General features: G+C 44.1%; 1 protein-coding gene across 1 annotated transcript in view; it reads right to left on the reverse strand.

The window, feature by feature from the left end:
• The window catches only part of camta1a (calmodulin binding transcription activator 1a), a 266,168-nt gene extending 255,055 nt beyond the window's left edge, over positions 1 to 11,113 (reverse strand). Inside the window, exons 1-2 of the mRNA XM_076092062.1 lie at positions 10,599 to 11,113; positions 6,694 to 6,795 (exon numbers count right to left, since the gene is read on the reverse strand). Coding sequence (XP_075948177.1) covers positions 6,694 to 6,795; positions 10,599 to 10,623 — 127 coding nt within the window. The 5' untranslated portion in view covers positions 10,624 to 11,113. The remainder of the gene's footprint in view (positions 1 to 6,693; positions 6,796 to 10,598) is intronic.
• Between the last annotated feature and the right edge of the window lie 723 nt (positions 11,114 to 11,836).

The following is an 11,836-nucleotide window of genomic DNA, read 5'->3' on the forward strand; positions in this document are numbered from 1 at the left end:
CCTGTGAAGGGAGATAGAAATCTACCGTAGGACGTGTCTGCTTCATCTGCCAGCGAGGATCTTGACAAATGCAATAAAATCTCTCACGCCGGTCATTGCATGACAATGTTTTTGCTGAAGATATTATTGGCTGTACAACACTTCCTGCCACGGACCCCTTAAGTAAGCGGAACACATCTCGGTTCAGTATACTGTGCACACGGAGAGGTGACACAACTGCAACATGCATCTTACTTTGAAATGCCAGCCTCGTTTGTTTACATTTTGGCAAATCTGCACGATTAAAAGTACGCTGAATTGGCTATCGACAGTTCCTGTCTGCGAATGTGCTGATGGATGTACAAACTCCTAGCACTGGATTGCTTATATTTTAATCTTTTTTTTCCAATAATTTCTAAGCGAATTTCTGGACGTTTAGAGGATGGCTATTGACAACCTCGGGAAGTGTAATGCTGCATCTAAACCAACACGTCGGTGTATCATATCAGTGTGTTAAGGTTTGACGCTAACCTCAGCCAATCAGACTTGAAACAACGTTACTGTTATAACCTGCCCTCTTACTGCAGCCAAACTACCATGTGCCGTTGCTTCCAGAACACCGACGTGCACCTGACCATTACACCTACGCAGCCTCACGCACGTCTGGCTCCGCCCCCCTTGTGGACCGCATAGCTACACTCTCAGGACGGTGATCCTCATCCCACAGAGAAGGAAACCAAGTTGTTTTGTTTTTTTAAATGGCCAATCTGTGGAACGGTCTTGACAGTCACGTGACCTCAACACCAATCCAACTGAGCATATGTTTCACTTGCTGAAGACAGGACTGAAGGCAAACAAATTTAAAAAAAAGGCCCCAAAACAAGCAAGACATGAGTATGGCTGCAGCACGGGGCCTGGCAGAGCGTCACCAGGGGACACGCCAAGTGTCTGTTGATGTCTTCGGATCATGAATTTCAGGCTGTGACTCGAAACGCCGAAGGATTTGCAACCAAGCATTTCGCTTAATCACAATATCTTGCGTTTTTAACATTACACCTATATGCAATGTTATTTATAATATCGAAAAGGTAAGCCAACTACGCTGGGAGGCCTCCCTGGTTTTTTACAGCATCACCGATGAAATGGACAAAGCCCTTAGTGTTGCATTTATTTGAGGTGGTTTTTTTTCTGCTGTGACATAATCATTATTTATTCAAGACGGGCTGGTGTGGATGTTAATTTTCTCTGCTAAATTAAGACTAAAGTATGCAGAGAGGGGGGACAAAAGCAAAGTTGGCAAACCAGGAAGCTTACCAGCCTGTCGACTCATCTACACACACGGTCCATATAGGGGGGGGGGGGGGGGCTTTCAACAGCTTACAGGACATTAACACCAATTACACCAATAATTACACCACTGTGAGCCTTTTATCCATCGCAGGTATGGATGACTGTATTTCTTTGAAGAACAAGCAAACTGCTGTCATTTCTCCAACCGTGCACTTTGCTTTGTGCTGTTAAATAAACCATGTGTGTTTCTCAGATGTTCAGAGTTGGCCTTCTCTAATCTGGGAGTCCTTGTCTAACTTGAGAAGGGCCTTGTTTTTCCTCACGAGGCTCTCAAAGAAACACAAAGGTGAACTCGACGCAACTGTTGCCGAGTGCTGAGGTTTCTTTTTTCTCCGGCGCTACACTCTCGTAACTCTAAACGCTTTTGTTCTTTCAGCTGCTATTTATCCACACTAATAGTATTTCAGGTGCTGCACGTCTACTGTTCCCTCCACCGGGCATCTCCACAGATGTGAAGGGGAGGAACTGTGAGTGTTCCAACAACAGTATTGCTTACTAATTAAAGATCTGTCCACTGTGGCATGAAACGCCACATAAACTGTGGTTTCGTGCATCGGCTGAAAACAACCGGCGACGGGGGAATAGCTTGGATGCCAGATTTGGAATAGGTTTACAGCAGATAGTAGGCAAGCTCTTCCTAATCAAATTATCTGATTTGATCAGTGCATAAACAACAAATTACCCACAGGAATTTGGCTTTGAAAACCTAAAAGCATCTTCTTCTTTTTTCTCAACCAGTAGGAGTTGATTGAAGCCTGAAAGGAACTCTTTCTGTGGACTCCGCTTTAAGGTTTGATATTTATTCTTGAGTGGAAACAGCGAGCGTAATGACTGCTTGTGCATTAGCCAAGATAGGGATACACAGAAAACTACTATTTGGTTGTAAAACACTAAAGTGCAAGACAGGCTGATACCAGAGATTGGTACGTGAGAGGATGTGCTGAGCAGAGCCGGCACACCGGAGCCAATTACATTCTGGATCTTGCCGAGCGAGCTCATATACAAAAAGGGGAACTGAACAGGGAGAGGAGGCTACAGGTCTGCAGCATCCATGTTGCCATTACTGGCCATTTGTGAACCGGGGCAGCCTGTGCCTCCTTCCTAATTCCTGTCGAATGGTTATAAAGATATATATATATATTTCTGTCTGCTAATGTTTGGATTATCACTGATCCTGGGCCGCTAACAAACACTCGGGCCACATTTAAGGGTATCTGTCATGCTAGCTTGCTCCAGCCCCACCCCAGAGACGAGAGCGAGGGTCATGAGACTGGAGAGGCTGACAAAAACAAATCTTTAATCAATATCCGAGCCCCGGACGCAAAACCCCTCTCTCTTCCGTCTCTGTCTCCGAGCGCTCTGGGAGTGACAGTTTTTCTTTTTAATCTGTGCCCACATTGTGGAGAAATTGCAAGCTAATGTTTTGGCTATAGATCATTCAACAAATCGCTGCTGGCGGTGCTGTATCCAAAGTAACTGAGTGAATGCAAACGTTGTCCACATCGGTTGGGTTTGCTGATGTGACTTCAGGATGTGTTGTGTGGCTCTACACCTGTGACTCGAGGGCGGGGGAATCACAAGAAGAACGAGCGGTCCCGCGGATAAACATTTGGCTCTCATCTCTGTGCAGTAAGAAGTGCTGTGAAACTGAATTAGGCCCGTGGCAGTGTCTGTTATCATTAGGTTGGATGACAGCCATCCACTGGGCCCGACCAGAAATACCCCCAAAGAGTTTAGCTCCAAAAATGAGCCCAGTCAGCCAAAAAAAGCTTCGCTCAGACATATTTCATCAACTGGGTTAAGAAATTTAAAGATATCAGAAACAAAAAAAAAAGAAGCATACTGCACATAATTATACAAGTTATCATTGGTAGTGAATGATACTGTATTTAGATAGATTGCAGACCTTTCAATATATGCAAAGGAGGAAGTAATGCATCAAATTCCACTTCAACATCTTGAAGCCTGTTTTGCACACTTCCCAAAATAATTTGAACTGAAGGGAACTCAGATCATTTGCCAACGGCGAGTCCTTTATAAGATCAAATAAGCCACGTTGTTTCACCTGGTGATGCACCCTCGTCTGTTACCCCCCCCCCCCCCCCCCTAACAATGTTTGTTCCAAGAGCTTACTTTTGAAGAAGCAACGGATATTTTGATGACTTAATCCGTACGTTACATTGACAGTATAACACTCACACAGTTATGCAGTCACGGCGAGAGGCACACAAACAGTATAACATCACTTATTATATAAATCATTGTACAGTACTTGCATCACTAGCAGAGGACTTTGACAGAAACAGTTCCTACAGCATGCAGGCAGAGTGGAATGAATGGACATGGCATGAAACATGAGCGTCTAAATTCATGCAATCCACATGTTAAGTGTGCGGGATGTGACGTGCATTAAGTATTAACCAGATCTATAGGAGGCAATTTGTCAAACCGGTCCGCGGACTTGTAGCTCAGACCGAAAGGCGGAAGGTGCAGTGACAGTTTAACGTGGTAACAGCAGTGACGGGACGATGAATGGAAGAAAAAAAAAAAGAAACGTCGACAATAAAAGAATGTGGTCAAATGTGAAGCAGAGATGAACTCAGGCAGCCGTGGTAGAGCGGTCAGCTGATGACAAGCTGTCAATTACAGGCGATCAATCGGGTTGTGAGGCGTGAAAGGAGGAGGAGGAAAGGTAAGGGGGGGGGGGGGGGGTTACCTGCCTGCAGGAGGCTAGTGCAATGGCATTTACAGTAATGGGATGTTACCCCTGCAGCCTTCAGATTAAGACACTTTCCCCTGTGATTCAGCTAAGCCCCCAAAATGTGTCACTAATCGTCTGCAGCCAAATTTCATGACTCTCGGGCTCATTTAAAACGTTAAAGCAAACCGTGAATCATTAAGGAAATGATTAAGCATTAATATGTAATTAACTTTTAGTTTTAAACATATGGAAAACTACAAAAAGAAACGATTACCCTTTTTGCACCGTGGTGTATTGATGTACTGTATTCCATTTTGTAAACGTTCTAGTTTACATGTCTAGTTTACACAAAATCCCTCTTTTTCGAGAGGTTTTGAAATGTCCGGAGACGTCTGCGAAAAACAATTTGCACAGACCTTGAATTTATATATCATCCATTTTATACTGTATCCACCAGCAAGACCGGAGGTACTTGGAAACTAGTGAAGAGAGCACTTGATTAGACCAAAAGTCTGCAGCCGATACTACTTGTGGGAGATTCAGAGTTTTACTACGAGTCGGGAGAATTTAGGTTGGAGTCAGATTTCCCCGGCAGTAATAACAGTGATTGACCCCACAGTGTAGGAGCAGGTCTCCCAACAACCTGGTGGCTCTTGGTGGGAATATGGAACATGGAGAGGACTTAAAAACAGCCTCATTTGCCCTTCAGCCTGTTCGATAACGCTCTTACATACGGCGAGATCGCTAACCGCCCACGAGCAAAGTCTTCCTGAACTTAACTATGGCGTTGCTATGTTACACCAACAACACACACAAGGTCTTTTTCTCAATGCCAGTAAGGGATTTGAATTGCACTTGATCGAGCTGGACACCATTTCTTATGCATTTATACGACCACACAATATGCAACGATATGCAGGGCGGCAGAATTAATTGTTCGGAATTGCATCATTTAAATTCTCTAAGTGGCTAATACCCTGGGTGCACCGGGGCTCCGTGAGGTTATAACAGCACGGGGTAATAAAGCATAATAAGGGAAAGACTGTCAAAAAGTCAAACAGCTGAAAAAAATAAGAAAAAGGAGCCGAGGCCTATTACTGGAAGTTCAACAAACATGCACACACGGTTAACTGCCTGCAACAAACTGAAAATTACTCTTTATGTGTTCTCAGCCCTCACCATGCTCACCCATCCATAAAAATCCCATCTCAAGGAGAGCAGAGGTGAGGTCTCCCTCCTCCCTCCCTCCCTCCCTCTACAGCTCCTGTTCTCCTTCACTCTCTCCCTCCTGCTTACACATGCACACAAACAAAGCCCTTCTTTCTGTATCATAACTACTCCCGCAATTACTCAGACGATTACTCAGATCAATGGTCTACCTAGCGGGTTTCAGCTGCCGTGTACTCTTCTACTGCGTGTCCTGGCGAGGCGGGAAAAAGAAGAAGAAAAAAACCCTGAGGCTGAACGCATTAAACAGGGTGTCTGACATGGGTACAGGCTACTGTAATACCACGCAATAACATGAGGGGAAATAGCAAGACCTATTGTCAGTCACAGCTGTCACACATGAGGGGGTATAACGCTAAAAGTCTCTCAACAATGCCCCCCTGTTACAGTCGGCATCCCTGTTTCATAGATCTGCGCGAGTAGTCCCCTGCTGTTAAATCTCTCAAAACATTCTTTTAAAAGAAGATACCAAAAAAAAGGATTTGGTGCAGAAGAGACAGATCTCGAGTGAGGAGTCTAACAAGGGGTTGGGGGGGGGGGGGGGGGATTTCAGACTCTCTATTTAGAAAAGACAATACATGAGCCCACTTAATTACCCAGTCTGCAGTCTGGATCTAGTCTTCCAGCAGTGAGGAGACTGGTGTGTTCATTAACAATGACGGGGTTCCTTTCTGCTTTACAGAGGACAGCTCTTTATTCCAACGGGTGAATACAGAGTTTTCTAAAAAACAAGGATTGGAGGGGAAATAAACACGAGACTTTGGCCTATATTTGACTGATCTTTTGGGGGGTTTGGTTGTGACAGAAAACAGCACATGTACGTACACTTTTAAGTGAAGCGATTCCCACAGAAGCTGCTTTTTAAGTCATAAAAAACCTCGGCTGTGACGCCGGGTTGTCTTTGATCTACAGATCTCATAGAGCACAAATAATGAGAGGGAGGCAAAGACCAACCCATTCGGTATCATAGGTTGCATAACTATTTTTTGTAAATTTTGCAAAGATTCTAAAGTCCTACTGTTGATTCTAAAGTCCTACCCCCCCCTATCAAATGCAGGTTCAAGTAAAAGCAGAGTAAAGGCGAGTACAGGGCCATAATTGATGGCTCAACGTGTAAGCTTTCTCTCTGAGGGTCCGCTCAGGTCCTGATCCCCCGGCCTCAACCTGAAACAATCACTCTTAGTTAACGACAACACTTCAGCTATTGACAGCGTGATCCCGTAAAGCAGACACTTCAATCAACAGAGCAGCCGGAGGAGGTGTTGTGTTGGGAGGGGAATAAAAGAAGGAAGGGGGGGTGGGTTGGTGTGGGGGGGGGGGTGCATGGGGGACAGATGAAATCAAGAAGTAAATAAATGAATCAATGAATGAATAATAGATTGGCCATGCCAGTGGCCTCTCGGAGCAGCGATGCAGTATTAATAACTGACTCTTACTGTTCGTCTCTGTGTCATCACTGATACTCTTAGGTGGACCGTGGCCAGCATAACACACTGCTGATCTGTACATTCGATCCGGATTACGAACTTTCTTCAGTCCTTCAGGAGGCAAAGAGAAAAGTAGAGGAAAAATGGAGGAAAAGAAGCATTCACCCAGCCTGTGATGAGTGAGCAAAACTCCCCCATGCAAGCAAAATATATCAACAGTATATTGAAACACATTTAAAACACACAAGAGCTGCAAAATACGACACCAATAATATTAATAGCAATGATAATAATATGGGTAATAAATCACAGTGAATTGGTCTATTGTCATGTAAAACATTGCCTGAATACTTTTGTACTTTTATAAGAGAAATGGACAGTGAGGGCTACTGTAGCTCTGGTGTGATGCGGGTCAATTACACTCCCTATTGTATCAGTAGTAAAGCAGATGAATCAATACAATCCATCAGTGGAGGCAACCACAGGAGCGGACCCGGGTCCCATCCATCCTCACCTCACTGATTCAATTAAAAGGCCGGAGGAAAAGAAAAAAACCTAACGCCTGATTCAACACAAAACTGTGCGAGCACGTCGTCCGACATCACGGGGAAGGTTGAATTCATCCTTTTTGTACACAAAAAAAAAAACGGCGGAGAAATATTTATACCATTGCTTGCACAAGCACTTTTGTGAGTTAATGGCTGACTCCGTGCTTACTTGATGTTTTTCGCCCCTGAACTTTGAGTGAAATGATAACATCAGGAAAACTTCTTAAAACTGTACCCGCTTGGAAGTAAAAAGGGAAACATGACTTCCACACGGGCGTCATCCGCTGCTTTAGAAAGGAAACTGTCGCCGATTGTCGCCCTTGTCCCAAAAGTTCCGACCGCAAGATTTACTTCATTTAACTCACCTGTGTGAGCTTTGCGTGCCAGTAAACGAGCCCATCATTGGCTTTTTATGTGACTTTAAATGAGTGTAAATAAGGCTACACTGTTGTGCTGGGTTTACCAAAAACAAAAACTGGCAGTAACAAGGTAAAACTTTGGATATTAAAAGCATCAAGACTGAACTTTAACACAGTGTTTCCTCTTTATGAGGAACACCACAACAGTGTTAGTTCTGTAGCTTGTGTTTGCAAAAGTGCTTGTTTTCATTTCTCAAATTTTGGCTCCTGAAGAGCAACATGTCTGTGATGATCTCCTCCGGTAGATCCCTAAAACCGTTGGCTGTAGTTTCATCCGGAGCAGTCTCAGCGTAAGACGTATCAAAGTTGACTTTTCGGTGCCCTCCAGGCCTCGTACTTAAAAGTTACGGACCCACAGTGCTTTTTAAGAGTGTAAAGAGGAGGGGGGGGGGGGGGGGGGGGGGGGGGGGATACCCCCAAGGGCCCTGACAATCAGTTAGGCTGGAGAGAAACACCTCCAGGATGTAAACATTACATTACCGAGTGAGAGTGGGTCGTGGCCCCTGGGTTTAACGCGAGATGTAACCCTCAGTTGTTACGGGCCATCATAAGAGCCGCCAAACAACCGGCAGAGAGATCAGCGCCGGCCGCACACCGCAAGGACAAAAAGGTGAAGGAAGCACTGCTCAGCTCTCTGCTACCCAACACGTCGTATAAAACACTGAGACAGTGACGCACATCTGGCGAGCTGGCGTTCTACGGTAATGAACAGCCCAAAAAAACTGGATGAAGGAGTTAAGATCCAGCATGACAGCTCTATGTAAAGAGCTTTAAAGGCCGCTTTTGACGTCGTATTCATGTGAAGGTGTGAAGCACTCTCTCTCTCTCTCTCTCTCTCTCTCTCTCTCTCTCTCTCACACTATGCTCCTCCTCCTCTTTTTTTTCCCACTGACCGGCCTCACAGGAACACTGAAAATAACTTAACCTGCTCAGCAATGGGACTTTCAAGTCAGGGGTTTTGTTTTTTTCCAGCGAGAGAGCTCCCGGTGTCGGAGAGAGAGAGAGGCCTCCCCATTAACGACTGGAGCCCATTTGTTAAGTTCAGCTATGTAGATGAATACATTAGGACTACACGCCACAGTGAAGTCATTACTATCATAACCAGATGTCTTTATTTTATTTTTTTGTCACAGCCACAGACGGATCCCTCGTCTAGTGAGGGTGCCTTTTGCAGCTCAATAGCACCCCCTGGTGGGGCTGTGCCTGCTGGTTGGCACACTGACATCCACACAGTCTTTTATCGCCTCCCCTCACATGGACAGCGGCAATTTGTTTACTCTCATTTGAAACATTAAAGTAATTCTACATCAAAAAGAATTCATGTTTTTGAGGTTACTGACAGTGAACTCTGACTGGGGGTCTGTTCATTGTGTTTTTTTTTAAGCCTGCAACAATGTTGTTGTGAACAGCTCAGAAACAGCTGCACCTATAATGCATTTTGGTTTTTTTCTTCTTCTCTTATTTAAATTACGCAGCCACTTTTACAGGCTTGGATGACTCTTTTGTTCCACCCAAACGGTGCAACACAAATCAGTAGATATAAAAGAATAGCACACGTTTATGCATTAAAGTAAGAACATACTGTGTTATTGATTATGATTATATTACATTCTGCAAATCAAAAGAACTTAAAAGTTAAAGAGTTCAAAGTTTGACATAACTGAGACCATTACAAAAACAAAAAAATAACATAAACATTGAATTAGACATGCACATAAGCTCAAATATCTTTCATGAAATTCTATAAATGACATTTATAAGTTGCTTTATGTCTTCATCGTCTAACAATGCCGGCTCTTGCTGAGCACTCCAGGCTGGTCTTAGCAGTAAGGAAGCTCAGATGTGTTACATCTTAATCTATATTTTCAAACGAGTTGCTTAATTACTCACCCAAAAAGTCCATGGGCCTCTCTGAATGAGAGCAGATCTCTCTCATGCATACGTTTTGCAATAAAAAGCAGCCCACTTAAGAGGAAATGAATAAGTCTAGTGCATTTAATTTTAAGTTAGTGAGCCGTATGAAGTGGGAGGGGGGGGGGGGGGGGGGTAAAAGTCATCATTTTGTCCGATGTGTAAAGCAGTGTAATGAGCAGGCTGCTGGAGACCCTGCTCTCCATCCTCCCTGCTCTCCCTCTCGTGTGATGGCATTTCATTTCAAGTGGGATAGGGCATCGCGAGCGGAGCGGGCACTACAACGTTCTGATGCCCGCGTCTCAAAGCACGAATATAGGCCAAGTAGTGGGCTATAAATGGCATTTGAAGAAGAAGAAAAAAACACCATAATATCCATAATAAATAAAATAAAAATTGCATCACTTCTTACTCTATTCGCTGAATGCCAGAGGAAAATGCTCGCGCTTCAAGCGGGAACTGAACGGGGAAAATGTAAAAAAATATATATAAAAACAAGACTAATACATGTTTTAAAAAACAGATGTTTAAATCAACCTGCAGATAGCGGCTGCAGAGAGAGAGCCGTGTCGACACATAAACTTACACAACCGAGCCGCGTTTTTTTTTTTTTTTTTTTTTTAAAGCTGGGTAATAAGGGAAGAAGTTAGTCGATGCCAATGACATGTTGTCATTAACTTAGCCTTGTTGTTCACAACTTGAATTTGCTCGTCATTCGAGCACGAATCCCTCCGCACAATGAACGGTAAACCGCGTTACTTTTACCACAGTGTGTCCCCGTGGCGGTGCTTTAAATGTGCGGGCTACGGTGGGAATAGTATAGCTGGCTAGAATGCAAGCTAATATTAGCTGGCTAGGTGATGTCTCCACGTTTTAGCTGCCGATTCGGAGGAAAATAGCGGAGCCGTTTTCTACCCGAAAAATCCTCCGCTTGTCCTCGCGCGTGTGTCATCTCAGCGCGGAGTTGCAGCTGTTCTTTAAAAAAAATTCACACGGCGGTCATACTAGTAAATTAATCCCATTATATTTCTCTTACCTTCCGGCTTGTTTTCGGCAGCCATTTCCCCTTCACGCGCAACATCCTCCTCCTCCTCACGACCGTGGGTACCACGCGCGTGCACGGCGAGGACAGCACGAGGAGGGACTGGAGGAGCAGGCGGCGAGTCGGTCCGACCGAGGAGAACTTGCTATTGGCTGTGAGGCGGTGACTGACAGAGAGGCTCCGGGATGGAGAACACATCTCCCCTCACCTTGACACCACCAGCTGGGTTTTTGTTTTTTCTGTTGTTGTGTTTTTTTTTTGAATGATGGCATGACGCTTTTGTTAGAAGCTGGTGACGCGTTATTATTTAAAAAATGAAAAGATTAATGCTCAGTGGGTGAAGCTACGTGTTGTGTCCTTAATTGAAACTAATTAGTGAATATTAAATGTTTGACTTTGAGCCCACTGAAGTTGTTTTACACAGAATAAACAATGCATTCCCCGAGAGAGAAGAAACTCAGTTAGTGTGCTGATATTAAGCTAAATTACTATTTAATGGCCTTCATTAAGTTTTTTTTCTTAACATATCTTCAGAGATATAGTCTGCTGATCTAAAATGATAATTGAGGGTTTACCTGTTTCATGCAACTGATAACAGGGAAAACAAAATGTGTCATTTTTAGATAACCCTCCATAACAGCGTTACTTTGTGCTTGTCTTGTTTTAATAAGCCTCATTTTGCTATGTTTAATCCACTACGCAGACTGCCAAATGTGAGCTGCAGGGACTCCTGTGTACATATAGTCTATTAAAAACCAACAATAAAACACCGCAGACATATAAAACAGTAGTGATGGCCTGCAGAGTCTATCAATCAAGTGTCCAGACGTCAGTTTACATTTAAAATTCTGTGGGCTAGTTTGTTCCCTTTAGACATAACTGATCAGACAGCGGCACCATGATGCTATAGAAGCTGCGGGGATCACTATAGGAGATGTGGATCCAGCTAGGAGCTGCTGGTCCATCTGAACATCTGTCAGGTATACTGGGGGGGGTCAAGACCACTGCTAACACGGTGACTTTAAGTCCGTTCACTATATGCTGTCAAGGTTCTCAACTTGCATAATTGTGGTGCAGATGGGCCATCATAGGCTTGACAATAGCATGGCTATGTTAAATGACTCCAGGCAATCTAATCACAGATCATTCTGCTTAATAGACAGTGCTTTTTGGCACTCGCGTCATCTACACAGCACTTAAGGACAGCCTTCATCCTACATTAACAGGATGGT

Source organism: Anarhichas minor, unplaced genomic scaffold (assembly GCF_050575085.1).
Source record: "Anarhichas minor isolate MPS153535 unplaced genomic scaffold, ASM5057508v1 ptg000003l, whole genome shotgun sequence".
In the NCBI taxonomy this organism is placed as follows: Eukaryota; Metazoa; Chordata; class Actinopteri; order Perciformes; family Anarhichadidae; genus Anarhichas; species Anarhichas minor.